At 37.1% G+C, this 15,127-nt stretch overlaps 1 protein-coding gene and 1 pseudogene across 1 annotated transcript in view; one reads left to right on the top strand and one right to left on the bottom strand.

Annotated features, from left to right (window-relative positions):
- The window catches only part of EEA1 (early endosome antigen 1), a 155,436-nt gene that overhangs the window by 52,887 nt on the left and 87,422 nt on the right, over nt 1-15,127 (top strand). The window contains exons 3-5 of the mRNA XM_008004236.3: nt 4,881-5,008; nt 12,066-12,120; nt 12,211-12,276. Coding sequence (XP_008002427.1) covers nt 4,881-5,008; nt 12,066-12,120; nt 12,211-12,276 — 249 coding nt within the window. The remainder of the gene's footprint in view (nt 1-4,880; nt 5,009-12,065; nt 12,121-12,210; nt 12,277-15,127) is intronic.
- LOC119623850 (S-adenosylmethionine synthase pseudogene) lies at nt 10,274-11,451 on the bottom strand (annotated as a pseudogene).

Below are 15,127 nucleotides of genomic sequence, written 5' to 3'. Positions count from 1 at the left end.
TAACATGGCTATTCATAGTGTTTCCTGCACCTTTGTTTATGCTCCTCCGTTTGCTTAGAAAGCTTTTTCTCTCTGCCAGGTAAACTCCTATTTATTCTTTAGTACCGAATTCCAGTGACACTCTCTCTCTCTCTCTCTCTCTCTCTCTCTCTCTCTCACACACACACACACACACACACACACACACAATATGCAGCTGCAATGAGGATGGAGATGAGACACATATATAATGTGTATATGTATTTTTGTAAAGTATTAACTGCTGCCACAGGTGAAGTTGGATACTTCTCCTGCGTTCCCATAATTCTTTATCTATAATTGTATTATATAGCATTGTATGGTAATATTTGTCTGCATATCAGTATCCCCAGAAAACAGTGAGCTTTGATTCTGCCACATAATGTGCATAAATACTAAATGAGGATATACATTTTTTTTTGCATCAGCACTCAAGGAACAGGTTTTTTATTTATTTATTTTTAGTTTTTACATGCTCAGAGTACTTATTGCTTAGCTCATTTTCTCCCTTGGAAGATTTTATAATCTGTAAGCTATTAAAGATCTTCTGTTTTTTTGGCCAATTTTGCACTGTCAGGTTCTTTCATATTTCAGTGAATAAATATACAATATAGAAAAATATAGTATGTTTAAAGTACCACCTGTGGCCATTATGGAAATATGGATGAAAAAAATCCAATATGCTGTGTATTATAGTGAGTAAAGGAACTTGACAAGCTAATGAGGGTGCTCCTGGAGGGAAGAAGCAGTATACGCAAAGGCACAGAAGTTTGAAGTATGATGGCGTGCTCAGGGAAATGCAGGTATTTAGTATTGAAATATGGTGAGGGAGTTAGGGGAATGGTTATGCAGAACCATGTATGCCATATTGATGATAAAGGTTGGTGAAGGATATTGAAGAATCTATTTTATAAAGATTCCTCTGGCAGCTCTGTGGAAGATTAATTAGGGAGAAGGAAGACTAGATATAGGAGCACTGTTTCTAATGTTATTGCAGTAGTCTGGACAAGAGATGCTGAGTGTCTGAACATGAGTAGCTACAATGAGGATGGAGATGAGAAGACGGAAAGGAGAAATGTTTATGCTTAATGTTTTATTAGAAATGAATCAGAGGGAGAGTAGAGAGTAGTAGCCAAATTTTTAGGTTTCTAGTTGAGGTGAAAGGTGGGTGTTGGTGAGAAAAGGAGGTTTGGGAAGTGAGTCTTGCATTTGTTGTATTAGAGATGCCTGTGGGATGCAGGTAGAGATACATCTTGTTAAAGATTCATAAGAATTCTGGAGTGAGTTCTTGCCTAGATAGATGGATTTGGGAGTCATCAGCATGTCAGTGGTAGCTAAAACCATTGCATTGTTATATACCTGGGAGAGTGTTGAGTCAGAAGAGGAGGAGATCAATGAGAGACCTTGGGAAACAGTGATCTTTAAAGGGAATTGTATTTTGTTTTTCATAGAAGCAAGAGAAGATGACCATTCTTATATGTAAAAGCTGTACATTCTCATAAAATAAAACTTACTTTCCATAAAACCTTCAAAGTTATAATGTATTTACTTGTTTCTTACAGTGCAGGAGCACCACTGTCACACACATTCCATTTTATTTTTGTATCTGTAATGGAGGGGAATTTTAGAATTGTGGTATACTTGATGGAAGCAAAACAAGTTTATTTCTTGCTACTTTTAAATAGAATTGTATGTGTAATAATTTTATCATGTTTTTGCTAATTACTATTTTTTTTAAATCTTTGATTTAATGAGTGACTACAAATATTCTTGTTTTTTTCTTTGAGAAGGAGTCTTGCTTTGTCACCCAGGCTGGAGTGCAGTGGCATGAACTTGGCTCACTGCAACCTCCACCTCCCAAGTTCAAGCGATTCTCCTGTCTCAGCCTCCCGAGTAACTGGGACTACAGGTGCGTGCCACCACACCTGGCTAATTTTTTGTATTTTTAGTAGAGACGGAGTTTCACCGTGTTAGCCAGGATGGTCTCGATCCTCTGACCTCCTGATCCACCCTCCTCAGCCTCCCAAAGTGCTGCAATTACAGGCGTGAGCCACTGCACCTGGCCCACAAATATTCTTTAACATATGAAATTTTCATGCACAATAGATTGCATGAGGATATTCTTGTGTATTAGGGTGAAAAATGGGCTGATAGTGTTTTCAGAATTAATATCCAGTAATATTTTTTAAAAGTCAAGATTTTGGAGTAAATCCTCCTCAAAACCCTTGTTTGTGTGTGCATGTGTGTGTATGTGCATGTGTGTGTGTATGTGTGTAAAGTGTGGGAAACTACTTTATTATCTATAAAAACTTTGAAATGCAAATAATTTAAAGAGTAATTCAAAATTGAGAGTTTTCTATTTATATTGGATTGATGATGCTGAAGTATTATGTTATATATACGTGTATACACATACACACACACACACACACACATAAATTGTTTGAGACAGAGTTTCACTCTTTTTGCCCAGGCTGGAGCGCAGTGGCACGATCTTGGCTCACTGCAACCTCCACCTTCCGGGTTCAAGTGATTGTAGTGCTTCAGCCTCCTGAGTAGCTGGGATTACAGGTGCTTGCCACCAAACCCGGCTAATTTTTGTATTTTTAGTAGACATGGGCTTTCGCCTTGTTGGCCAGGCTGGTCTCGGACTCCTGACCTCAAATGATCTGCCTGCCTTGGCCTCCCAAAGTGTTGGGATTGCAGGCAAGAGCCACCTGCACCTGGTGGTATTATGTCATATTTTGAATATTACCAACAATTCGATGGATACAGAAGTTGAGTCAGTAATTTTTTAGAGTACCAGCACACAGTTGGAGAGAAAGCTGTGATTTGTTTGATTTGCCAATTTACTTTGCAATCAGGTACCCCTACAATATAAACTTCAGTGCCATCTTGTTAATCATTAATTCAGTTTCATGCATTAAGGTATTTTTTCATATGTATATATTTTGACTTCTCAGTTTTTTGAAGGCCAAGACTGTATTTTGCCATTTGTATCTTGTAGAGAACTTTGATAACACTTGAAATTATAGCCAATAAATATTTTTGAATAAAGTCACTAAAAAGTTAGATAAAAGGGCTTCTTTTAAGGTAGTCATTTATAAGGGTGAGTCAATGAGTTTAAGAGATAGTATAGCATATTGGAACATGGGATTTGTCTAGCAGACTTGTGCATCTTTTGGTTTAGTTAGGTTAATGATTCTAGGAAAGTAATGTAATTTTCTGAGGTTTAATTTCCTCCTCTATAAAATGGAGATAATAATACTAACAAAGTATTGAGAAATTTAAACAAAGTTGAATAGGGAAAACACATAGTATGGAATTTAAAAATAATGATTATTGTTATACATTCCATCCTGTATCTAACGGCTATCTGTACTAGAGCTTCTCAAATATTTTTGATAGCAACCACTTAAGAAACACACTTTTCTGTCATCACTCAAAACAAAAGTTAATAAAACATTATTTATTCGTACTACATATGATGAACTCTAATATATTTTGTTGTAGAGAATTATTATTTTAAAGTTGTGGCCAGGGCCGGGTGGTGGCTTACTCTTGTAATCCCAGTGCTTTGGGAGGCCAAGGTGGGAGGATCATGAGGTCAGGAGATCCAGACCATCCTGGCTAACACAGTGAAACCCCATCACTACTAAAAATACAAAAAATTAGCCGGACGTGGTGTCATGTTCCTGTGGTCCCAGCTACTCAGGAGGCTGAGACAAGAGAATTACTTGAACCTGGGAGGTGGAAGTTGCAGTAAACCAAGATCGTACCATTGCATTCCAGTCTGGGTGACAGAGTGAGACTCCATCTCCAAAAAAAAAAAAGAAAAATTGTGGCTGGGCATGGTGGCTCATGCCTGTAATCCCAACACTTTGGGAGGCTGAGGCAGGTGGACCATCTCAGGTCAGGAGTTCGAGACCAGCCTGGCCAACATGGTGAAACCCCGTCTCTACTAAAAACGCACAAAAAATTAGCCAGGAGTGGTGGCAGGCACCTGTAATCCCAGCTACTTGGGAGACTGAGACAGGGAGAATCGCTTGAACCCAGGAGGCAGAGGTTGCAGTGAGCCAAGATCCCACCATTGCACTCCAGCCTGGGCAACAGAGTGAGACTCATTCTCAAAAAAAAAAAAAAAAAAAGTTGCAACCCAGTAAGTTGATTTCGTGATTCATTAATGAATTGCAATCTAAAATTTGTAAAACATGGATCTTTATCAGCATCTTTAACATAGTACTCTAGTTGATAGTTTTAACCATATAATAATTCTGGGATTAGTTATATAGTTGTATTTGTTTTTTATATTTTATGGGGCTACACACTAATTTTAGGCCTTTACTGTGTTAACTGTAGATTAGCAAGGAAATTTACTGACTAGAATACTGATCTATCATTGTAGATATCTGAACTCTGTGGTGATTATGAATTACTTTTTTTCCCCTCAGTGATTCATCATCTTTTTTTTTTTTTTGTTAGCATTACTGTGAAGTAGATTGGAACAGATATTATTTTACTAACGAGGATATCTAGAGAATGGAAGGATATGATGGCAGATCTTCTCAACTAATCTATATTAGAACTAACTTTTCAGATTAGACTTGGATACTCCAGCTATTAATTTATCTAACCTAAAAGATGGTTGCAAGGGCTTTCTTTGTATTTTGTAAACTTCAACTAGAATAGACAATGAAGTATCTTTGTATGATACTAGAATTTGGGATTGATACCATAAGATATAATTTACCTAATGGCACCATTGGTAGGATTAAGACATTTGATGATATTTAATAATATGCAAATTGTTGTTTCACAATATTAAATACTATTTTGAAACTTTTTTCTGCCCCTTTCTATAGGGTTTCATATGTCCCCAGTGTATGAAATCTCTTGGATCTGCTGATGAACTTTTCAAACATTATGAAGCTGTTCATGATGCTGGTAATGACTCAGGTCATGGAGGAGAGTCTAATCTTGCTTTGAAGCGGTACAGTATGATAATTTTGAAGTATAATGTTATGGAATATGCATGTGATATCATTGTTTAATCATGATTAATTAGCTTATGAAAATAGTAACCTTTTTGTATTATTTAATTTAAATCTGTCATCATTTAGCACATCCTTCCTCCATTATTGTTAAAAACTATTCAATCCTTGACCAGTAACTATCTATGCCAGCAACTACAATACGGTACATAGGTTATATTTTTAATGAAGATTGTGAGTTAGTGAAAGAAGATTAAATTATAGTTAGCATATTGTGTGTAATATAAGATACTATTTGCTTAGATGACTTTATAGTAAGTTGTTAAAATAATGAATTTAGCCAACAATTAAAATTTAATTTTTAATTTAAAATTTAAAAAATTCCATTTATAATCACCAGTATAGCAATAAGCACACGTACACATTGTGTTTTTTGATAAGTTGTCTTCGTCATTTTAAGAAGTAAAAGTAAACTAAAATATAACTACTTAGAATAGCATTCAACAATATAACTTTGCGTTTCTTCCGCTATTGGAGAGAACTCTTGTCTTTTGTCCCCACTGAGGGCATAAAAGCTTCACTTCATTGTACTTGTAAAAAATTATTTTTATGCTCTCCTAAAAAAAAAACTTACTGGTTAATTAATCTGCTGTAACACAAAGAATACTACATAAAGGAAAATATGATAACCACATAAACTTTGTGGTTGATAGATAATGTAGAACTATAAAACATGGCCATTTTACTGTATTAAAATATGTGGGAAAACCAGTGCTTTTGGAAAGAACGGATCTTCCTTTTTAATATGACTGTTAATGCTCTCGGGTATTTTTATGTGTGAATTAATAATTTCGGCCACTATTCTTTTGTCATTTGTTAGGAAATAGATTAAAAATATGTGGTTATATTAAATTATATTATAAATGTTTTTATGTTTAATATCAATTTAATAGAGTTTTGTTTCAACTATGAATTAGACCATGTCCAATATATGAACTTTTAACATAAAGGCATCCATGGTCTACCCTTGTTCTTCTTAACTTTTCATTTAGTGTTTTAGTTAATTGAAGCCTGACTTCTGCCCTACCATTCTCTGGCAGTAGATCTGAAGGCCAGCAGTAACCTGGATTATTTTCAGTTCTTATTTTGCTTGACCTCTGTTTTGATTATCTTTACTGTCTGACAATCTACCCAAAGAGCCTAGTGTTTAAAACTGTAACAGTTTATTAATTCTCATGATTCTTTGAATTGACTGCATAGTTCTTCTGCTTTAAGTGAGGTAGACTGGGGTTATAGGAAGACCAGAAGTTTCAAAATGGCCTCACATTCATGGCTGGAAGTCCATGTTGGATGCCAGCTGGGAGCTTATCAGGGGCTTTATGTCAGAGGCTTCAGTTCTCTTTCATATGGGCCTCTTTATGTGGCTGCTTGGACTTCCTCACAAACTGATAGTTCGTTCCAAGATAGTATGTTCCAAGAGGAAAGAAGCAGAAGCTGCCAATCTTCTTTAGGCTTGATTCAAAAGTGTCAGAGCATCACTTCTGCCATTCTATTGGATAAAGAAGTCATAGTGCCAGGTCAGATTCATGAGGCCTGAAGATATACTTTGTCTTTTAGTGGGTTAGTGGATTTTGTGTATAGGAAAGGAAGAACTTGATTGTAGTCATCTCTGTAGACTATCTACAACAACCACTGCAAAATTTGGCTTTGCCATCTCTCCTTCCTTCTAGTCTTCTGAGATGACATACCATTGTGATAATTTTTTCTTGATCTGTTTTGTATGCTGCCCTTCCTCTCTGTGATCTACCTGGGGTAATATCTACATCCATAACTTCCTCCTAAACCACATCTCCAACCTAGAATTATCTCCCAACCTGCCTATTAGTTATCTTCCCTCAGATGTTCCCGAGGCACCTTATCATTGACATTTTGAAAACAGAGTTTATTCTGTTTTCTTCTAAACCTACTGCTTGTCTACTATTCTTTTGGAGAATGACAGCATTATCTTTCCACCCAGTTAGTAAAGCCAGGAAAGTAGGTGTGCTCATTTCTACACATCTGCTCCTCCTTCCCCCATCTGATCTATCATAAAGTTTAGTTAATTCTCTTTCCTTAATAGCATATATTCTTTTACATTTTTTACTGTTGTAGTTTATTTTAGGCTTTAAATCTCACTCAGAAATGTTTTTTTGTATTTATAATTAACTCGCTGTCTTTAGTCTTGTACTCCTCCAATTAACTTCTCCATATTGCTGCCAGAATAATATTCCTTTTTTTTTTTTTTTTTTTTTTTTTTAGAGATAGGATCTTGCTCTGTTTTCCAGGCTGGTGCAGTCATAGCTTACTGTAGCCTCCAACTCCTGGGCTCAAGTGATCCTCCTACCTCAGCCTCCCAAATGACTGAGACTACAGGCATGGACCAACATGCCTGGTTAATTTTTACTTTTTTTTTTTTTTTTTTTTGAGACAGGGTCTTGCCATGTTGCCCAGGAACCTCAAGAAGTTCTGAAGGAATTCTCCCACCTCAACATGCCAAAGTGTTAGGATTGCAGGCCTGAGTCACTGTGCCCAGCCAGAATAATATTCTTAAAATGCAAATTTGATTGATGTTGCTCTAAGTAATAATTTTTGCTGGCTTCTCATTGCTTACGGAATAGTTACTGCATGCGTTTCCATTTTTATCTTATTGTATCTCCTCTTCCCATTTTCCTACACCTCAGTTTCTGACAATTGCATTCTATTCCTCTATAACACTTTGGATGATATGTGATTATGAGCAGGATATGTCTTTTAGATCAAAAGTCCACATGACTCGGGTGGGTCATGAAACCTTTTTGTTTTAAAGCCCTCTGTTCATCAGTTTATATGCACATTTCATCAACATCAGTCATATTTGAAGCTTGATGCATTAGTGAGCTTTTTTAGACTAGATCTTTAAATGTATGTATGTAGATGTACATAGTACAAAATTCAAATTGTTCAAAAAAGTGTATGGTGAAAATTGAGCCCTTGCCACCCCTTTTTCCCTAGTCTCTTTTTTTCATCAATTTCTTATGTATTCTTCCAGAGATATTCTATGCTTATATATTCATGTGCTTATATCTATGTATAAATAAATATATAAATACCTGTAATTATATAAAAGATAGCAATTCTACGTTGTTCTGTACCTTTTGTTTCTCTCTGTATCTTATGGATTCTTTCATATCAATTTGGATAGACCTATCTTATCTTTTTAATGATAGCATGGAATTTTCTCATTCTTTGGTTGATGACTATTTAGGTTATTTGTCATGTTTTGCATACTTATGACATCATGTAAGTTCCTTTGGAGGTATCCTTTGTACCTGTTTGAGTATATCTGTAAGATAAATTTGAGTCCAGCAGGGAAAGATATGTTCCTGACATCCAGAATAATAATTCTTTATAATGGTGTTTCCTCACGAAATCTCTCTCCCGCAGAAGGGCCTAGAATGGTCAGTTCACCATTCTTTGTCAGTTTGACGCTTAGGTGAGGGGAACAGAGTGTGAGAAGCTTCTCAGACAGGAAAGAGCATGCCAGACCCAAAGGAACAGAAATAAACAGTGTTGTGTGTGTGTGTGTATTTCCCCCCTTTTTACAGAGCTTTTTCTTCTTCTTTTTTTTTTTTTAAGGTAGAACCTAGCATTTTATTTAGATCTTCATTAAACTGTTGGAATTGAGAACCAGACATGTGTAATAAACTTCCAAAAATAGATCCTGAAAGGCACTTTCTGCTTTGGGCAAGCAGTCATGGAATAAGCATGTAAACAAGCTGGCTTCTCTATCACACCAGCCAAGTCAGTTTTCTCCATGGCCAGCCGCACCAGCTCTGCCCTCCCTTTGTTAACACCCAGCCAGACCCCCGGTAGGTCTAACCCAGGGTTTTTCTGTAGGACACCTTGGCCTACCTAGGAATGCTAGAAACATGTTGTTAAAGGAATCATGGTAATCATGGTATTGAGAGAAAAAAAGAATTTTGAAAGCTGCCATCTGAGGTGATGCCTTCTGTGTACTTATGCCATACCCCAGAATACAATAAATAAGCAATTAGAAAATGTTCAAGTATGAAGGGATTTCCTCCTCCCCGCCAAAAACACTGCTCTCTGAAGGAAGCTGACTTCTCTGTAGCTACATCAGCTGTTCAGAAAACTCATTAGACCTGGTTTTGAAAATAAAACAAAATTAAAACCCTGGGAGGAGTTATCGTGCAGTGTGGAGTACTCAGACTTTCTTATAAAGAAAAAACAAGTTATCTGGTACCAAAGTGTGCAACCTACAGACCCTCAGGGACTGCCCTGTGACTTCCCTGTATGGTATCATAAAGGTGCCAAGTGCCTGTTTTTCTAGAGCTAGGAGTTGGTGAGGTTTGGCTAGTGCTGAAACCATGCATAGGATTGGTTTACTAAATTAAACCTTACTATGTACGTCCTCCAAAATACAGCTGAAAGTGGAGAGATTTTGATTTGGTACTGTTAAAGAGGTGGCAATTAAGAGCATAAGCACCGGGGAGATGGTTTAATGGTAACTGCCTTTTTTTGATGTCAGGCTAGAGCTCCAACTGGGAACTTGCATTACATGCAAGATTGATCAAATAGAGAACACTCCCTGACAAAGAGCTCATAATTAGAAATGGATCAAGTTCCAGGGAGGATAAGGGGAAGACTTCACATTCATAATAGAGCTCAAGACATTACAAATTCATGCTGACAGGACTGTGGCATTGCCAGACAGAGGCTATAAGTGCAACTACAGGTACTTTATGTGCACATTACAAGGACATTTTCACCATTGGTGGGAAAGTCAATGCAATTAGGACTTTGGAGCATTGGGTCATAGGGCACAAATGTTCAATTTCAAAGCATTATTTACTACAGTGTTGTTTCTAGGCAGTTACATGGATCACCTGTGCTCACTAAATTCATTACAATGGTAAACAAAACACCTAGGGACAGAATAGCAAGCCCAACAAAACACCTAAGATTATTTACTACAGTGTTTTTTCTAGGCAGTTTCATGGATCACCTATGCTCATGAAATTCATTATCGATGAACAAAACACCTAGGGACAGAATAGCGAGCCCAACTTACCCACAAATGCTAAAATTCATGTCATTGACTAGTGACTACAACTGATCAGGCACTGAAGCAGGACAGGAAAATTTAGGAAGGAGGGCCCTTTCCCTCAGAGCTCAAAGCCTTCTCTGTTGCCTACGCCAACAAGTATGGGGGAAAAAGGCTAACACTTTCAATATTTAAGCTTTTTGGGCACTTCCCATGGGAAGCTATCCCTACCAAAGTGACCATAGGCTGCAGTCCTCTGGCTTCTTCAGATCCAGATCCCTGACAATGACCCTAGGGTGGAGACTGAAATTCTTCTTTACAATCTCTAGTAGCTCTCTCTCACTCTTCTGAGAGGTACCATAATGGAAAACGGAGATAGATAATGGATGAGAAACTCCAATAGAGTAATAGACCCGAACAAGAATCCTTCTGCACAGACCTCCTGTTACAAGGGATTTTGCCACTGAATGAGCAGCATAAGCAACTGAACGGTTGACCTTAGTATAAAATCCTTTCATGAAAAGACACCTCCTCCGTGAACACCCCAACCTCCGTAAGTGTCCACAATGGTTTTCAGTCCAGTTGTACAAACCAGTGTCACCCAGAGCCCCATCAATAACAAGTCTGCCACTTGGCTGTAGGTGGTAGATTGTATCCTTATCAAGGTATTTTGCAGGCACAATGGCTTTGATGACTTTCTCCTTTAGGGCATCTCTCATCTCATCAAGACAAACCTCTTCATCATGCGGAACAGTTATAACAATTGTGTGGACTCTGATGGGAAGCATAGCACCTCAATCGTGCATGTACTGCACAGTAACTTGAGTTTTAGAATCAGGGCATAACCAAGGCAAAGTGCCATTATGGCATAGTTCTGCCAGTTCGGCTTTAAGCTTGTATGCCAAGACAATGGTTAAAGGCATACATACACTCCTCAGTTTCATTAGTGGCATAGCCAAACATCAAGCCCTGGTGTCCAGCACCAATGTCTTCTTCATTTCTGTCAAGATGAACACTTTGAGAAATATCTGGTGACTGTTGCTCCAAGGCTACCAGCACATTACAAGTCTTGTAGTCAAACCCTTTGGAAGAATCATCACATCCAATGTGTTTAATAGTTTCACGAACCATTTTCTGGTAGTCAGCAGCAGCTCTGGATGTAATTTCCCCAGCAAGAAGGATCATTCCAGTTTTAGCAGCAGTTTCACAAGCTACTTTGGCATCAGGATTTTGTTGAAGGTGGGCATCAAGGACAGCATCACTGATCTGGTCACAGATCTTATCTGGGTGGCCTTCCCCCACTGACTCTGAGGTGAAGAGGAACATGCCCTCCTCAATGAACGCCTAGTGGAAGCTGCTGAGCTCCTGTTCATGTTGGTGTTGGTGGCGGTGAGTGGAAGTGGCGTTGAAAAGGAGCAGCAGCAAGACGGTGGCTGCGAAATGTGCAAGCTGCGGATGGCATTCTACTCAGAGCATAGAATCAGGGTGTAACCAAGGGTGGTGTGGAGTGAACCAGGGCTTTTTCTCAGTGTGAAAAAAAGAAGCCAATGTTGATAGAGCTAAATGAATGAAGGCGAGGGTGATAAGGCAATGACTAGATTATGCAGATTTTATAGTCCATGTTAATGAGTTTAGATTTTATGCTAATTACAATAGGAAGCCATTGATGCTTATTGTTAGTAAATTAATGGGAGACATTTTGCCTCTTGGCTCGGGCACTTAACCGTCAGTTATATGGTTATTTCCATGAGAAAATGTTTTTCCATTTATAAACAATGAGCTTTACAAATAAAATTGTTTTTCCAAGGGCTTTATATATATGCCATTATATATAAAATCTTCCGTAGTTTTTTTTTTTTTTGGAATTGAAAAACCTGTAATACTAATATACAATTACTAGCCATGATTTCTTAAGGCAAGTTTTTAAATTAAAGGACGTTAACTATTAATTCCTTCCCCCCATTTTTATTTAGAGATGATGTAACACTGCTCAGACAAGAGGTCCAAGACCTACAGGCTTCACTTAAGGTAAGAATAAAAATTATTATACCTTTTTATTTTCAGTGTTTCAGGTAATATCTCTTTTTAAATTTACTAATTAAAAATCTTTTTTATTAGGAAGAAAAATGGTACTCGGAAGAATTAAAGAAGGAATTAGAAAAATATCAAGGGCTGCAGCAGCAAGTAATTGCTTTTAAATACTTAAAGCATGTTTATTAGTTGTTTATTTTTATTGTTGAAAACTAAATACCTTTTTGCAAGCAGATGGCGGCCTGATATAAATAACTTCCTAATGGCCTACAGTGTATATTCTTTGTAATTCTGATAAATGCAAACAAATATATGAAGAGTGAAGATGTAATTTTTTTAAAGGTGTTCCATTAAAAATCAGTTACTAGATGGCCCTATGCCTGTAATCCCAGCACTTTGGGAGGCTGAGGCAAGAGGGTTGCTTGAGCCAGGAGTTCAAGACCAGCCTGGGCAATACAGGGAGACCCTTGTCTCTACAAAAAATTTTAAAATTAGCTGAGTGTGGTGCCATGTGCCTGTGGTCCCAGCTACTTGAGAGGCTGAGATGGGAGAAATGCTTGACCTCTGGATTTCAGGGCCGTGGTGAGCTATGAACTCACCACTGCACTCTAACCTGGGCAACAGAGCAAGACTCTGTCTCAGAAAAAAAAAAAGATAAAAAAAAGAATCAGGTACCTATATGTTGTTTTTTTTAAAACCAGGCTATATTATTCTAATTTTTTGTAATATATCTAAATGGCCCCCAAAAAAAATAAGAATAAAAAAAGATTCAAACAGTAGTGAGTCTTCAAAGCATTTAAGTTTCTGAAAAATTGATAATGACTAAAGTGTCTGTTGGTAGGGAAAAAAATATTACTAGCTACTTATAGCTAGTAATACTATTTATTATGTTAGTGAAGATTAAAAACTGGGAAACCTGTTCTATTAACAATGTTAAGTTTTTTAAAAATGAAAAAATAGGCCGGGCGCGGTGGCTCAAGCCTGTAATCCCAGCACTTTGGGAGGCCGAGACGGGCGGATCACGAGGTCAGGAGATCGAGACCATCCTGGCTAACACGGTGAAACCCCGTCTCTACTAAAAAATACAAAAAACTAGCCGGGCGAGGTGGCGGGCGCCTGTAGTCCCAGCTACTCAGGAGGCTGAGGCAGGAGAATGGCGTGAACTCGGGAGGCGGAGCTTGCAGTGAGCTGAGATCCGGCCACTGCACTCCAGCCCGGGCTACAGAGCAAGACTCCGTCTCAAAAAAAAAAAAAAAAAAAAAGAAAAAATATGTATTTGTACATACATGCACACACACGCATATTCTGTATGACTTTACATAAAAATAATACATGGAAAAAAAACAGAAGAAAAATCACTGCAGTATCAAAAGTGGTTCTCTCTGAATAGGATTTTTTTGATGTCTTAGTTTCTGTGTAGTTTAATGTATTTTCTAAGTAAATGCCTTAGTTATTATTTTTATGCTGAAATTATATTGATTTTATTCTGAAATTATAGGAAGAATCAAAGATTATTGAAATTTTACCAAATCCACAGTCATCATTTGTAAGAATAAAAGTAGTTACCCTTCAGCAATAATTCTAATATTTTGTGAAGTAATTAATAATCCCTTTGCATATTATCTTGTCATATTGTGACTTTCAGAGAACCTTTTTTGCTTTTCAAAGCCTTTGCACCAAGAATTGGCAGTTGGACTGAAAAAGACAAAAACAAATAAGTAAATGACAAGATAATCAATCTTATTTCTATTCAGCTTCTCTAATTGGTGATTCTGTTAACATTAAAGAAGTTTTTAGTAATCTAAAATACTTACAGCTCATTTACTCATGTTTTGTATAGATGCCATTAATAATTAATCGAATATGGGCTGTATTCTTTTCTGTATCTGAAAACGGAGTGGTAATTGTTTACTACATTTGAGATGACTATTTCACATTTAATACACTTAAATAACTTCTCCACGGTGCAAGGTGTAAGTTACCTTGGCAGGAAATTTACCTTTGGGGGGAAATATATTTTAAATACTTATGATTCTTTGCAATCAGTATGTCTTAGTTCAATGTAAAGAGAAACAAAAAGTGAGATATACTAGGAAATACCTTATTAAACTCTTTCAGATGTGTATAATTCTTTAAAATACAAAAATAATGCCAAAGTAGTATATTATTTTGTTCCTAATGCCTGTGACAAATTAAGCCTTATGGAATCTGTTATTTCTGCTTCTTTTAAAGTTGACTTGTCCTGAATTAAAAATTTATGCTTATAAAGTCAATTTTTTTAGTAGTGATAGTTTTGATAGCATGTTTTAACTAATACAAATGTTCAACTATTATAGGTGTTGTGTTTGATTGTAATAAGAAGCACGATTTGAAGTATGATTTCACAAATTGCATGGTTTATTGCCAAAGAGAAATTTTCTTAGGTTCACAGTGCTTAAAAGGGGGAGAAGTAACATGAACAAATCTTGTGGGGAATACCAGTTGATGAGGTATACTAACCATATAGTGAATAAGCTCCAAAATTATTAAAGTCTAGTCATCTATCAGGATGGAAGCAGGTTTTTGTGAAAAATAAAGTCTAAAAGGATTGAGGTGTACCTTTTTATATGAGCAGTCTCTCTGGAGAGATGGCATCCAAAACAGTGGAGATACTGGACAATGGGGATCTCCTCCTGCTAGAGGAGATGTAGGTGTTGGCTGGCGAGACTCAAGGCTCAAAGGCCAACAGGATGTGGTCCTGTTGCAGCATGAGCTGCCAATCTGAAAGAAAGCAACTGATAAAGTGCAGCCTGCCATGACCTAAGCTTTCAAAGTGTCTTTCAGACTCTTTGGTTAATATGCATTTTGAAGTCCAGTAGTTGAGGTCAGTAGCTCAGATCTGGGGTATGATAAGGTCTGATGTAATACTACTGAAGAGAGGAGAAGTTCATGCCAAGTTCTCACATATGGGGTCTAACAAATATCACATGCTTGAGTGGAGGGGGATAACACTCCAAGTTCTTAT

The sequence above is a fragment of the Chlorocebus sabaeus genome, chromosome 11 (assembly GCF_047675955.1).
Source record: "Chlorocebus sabaeus isolate Y175 chromosome 11, mChlSab1.0.hap1, whole genome shotgun sequence".
NCBI classification, from domain to species: Eukaryota; Metazoa; Chordata; class Mammalia; order Primates; family Cercopithecidae; genus Chlorocebus; species Chlorocebus sabaeus.
Note: the sequence above shows the minus strand (reverse complement) of the source record. Positions and strands in the feature narration are given on the sequence as shown.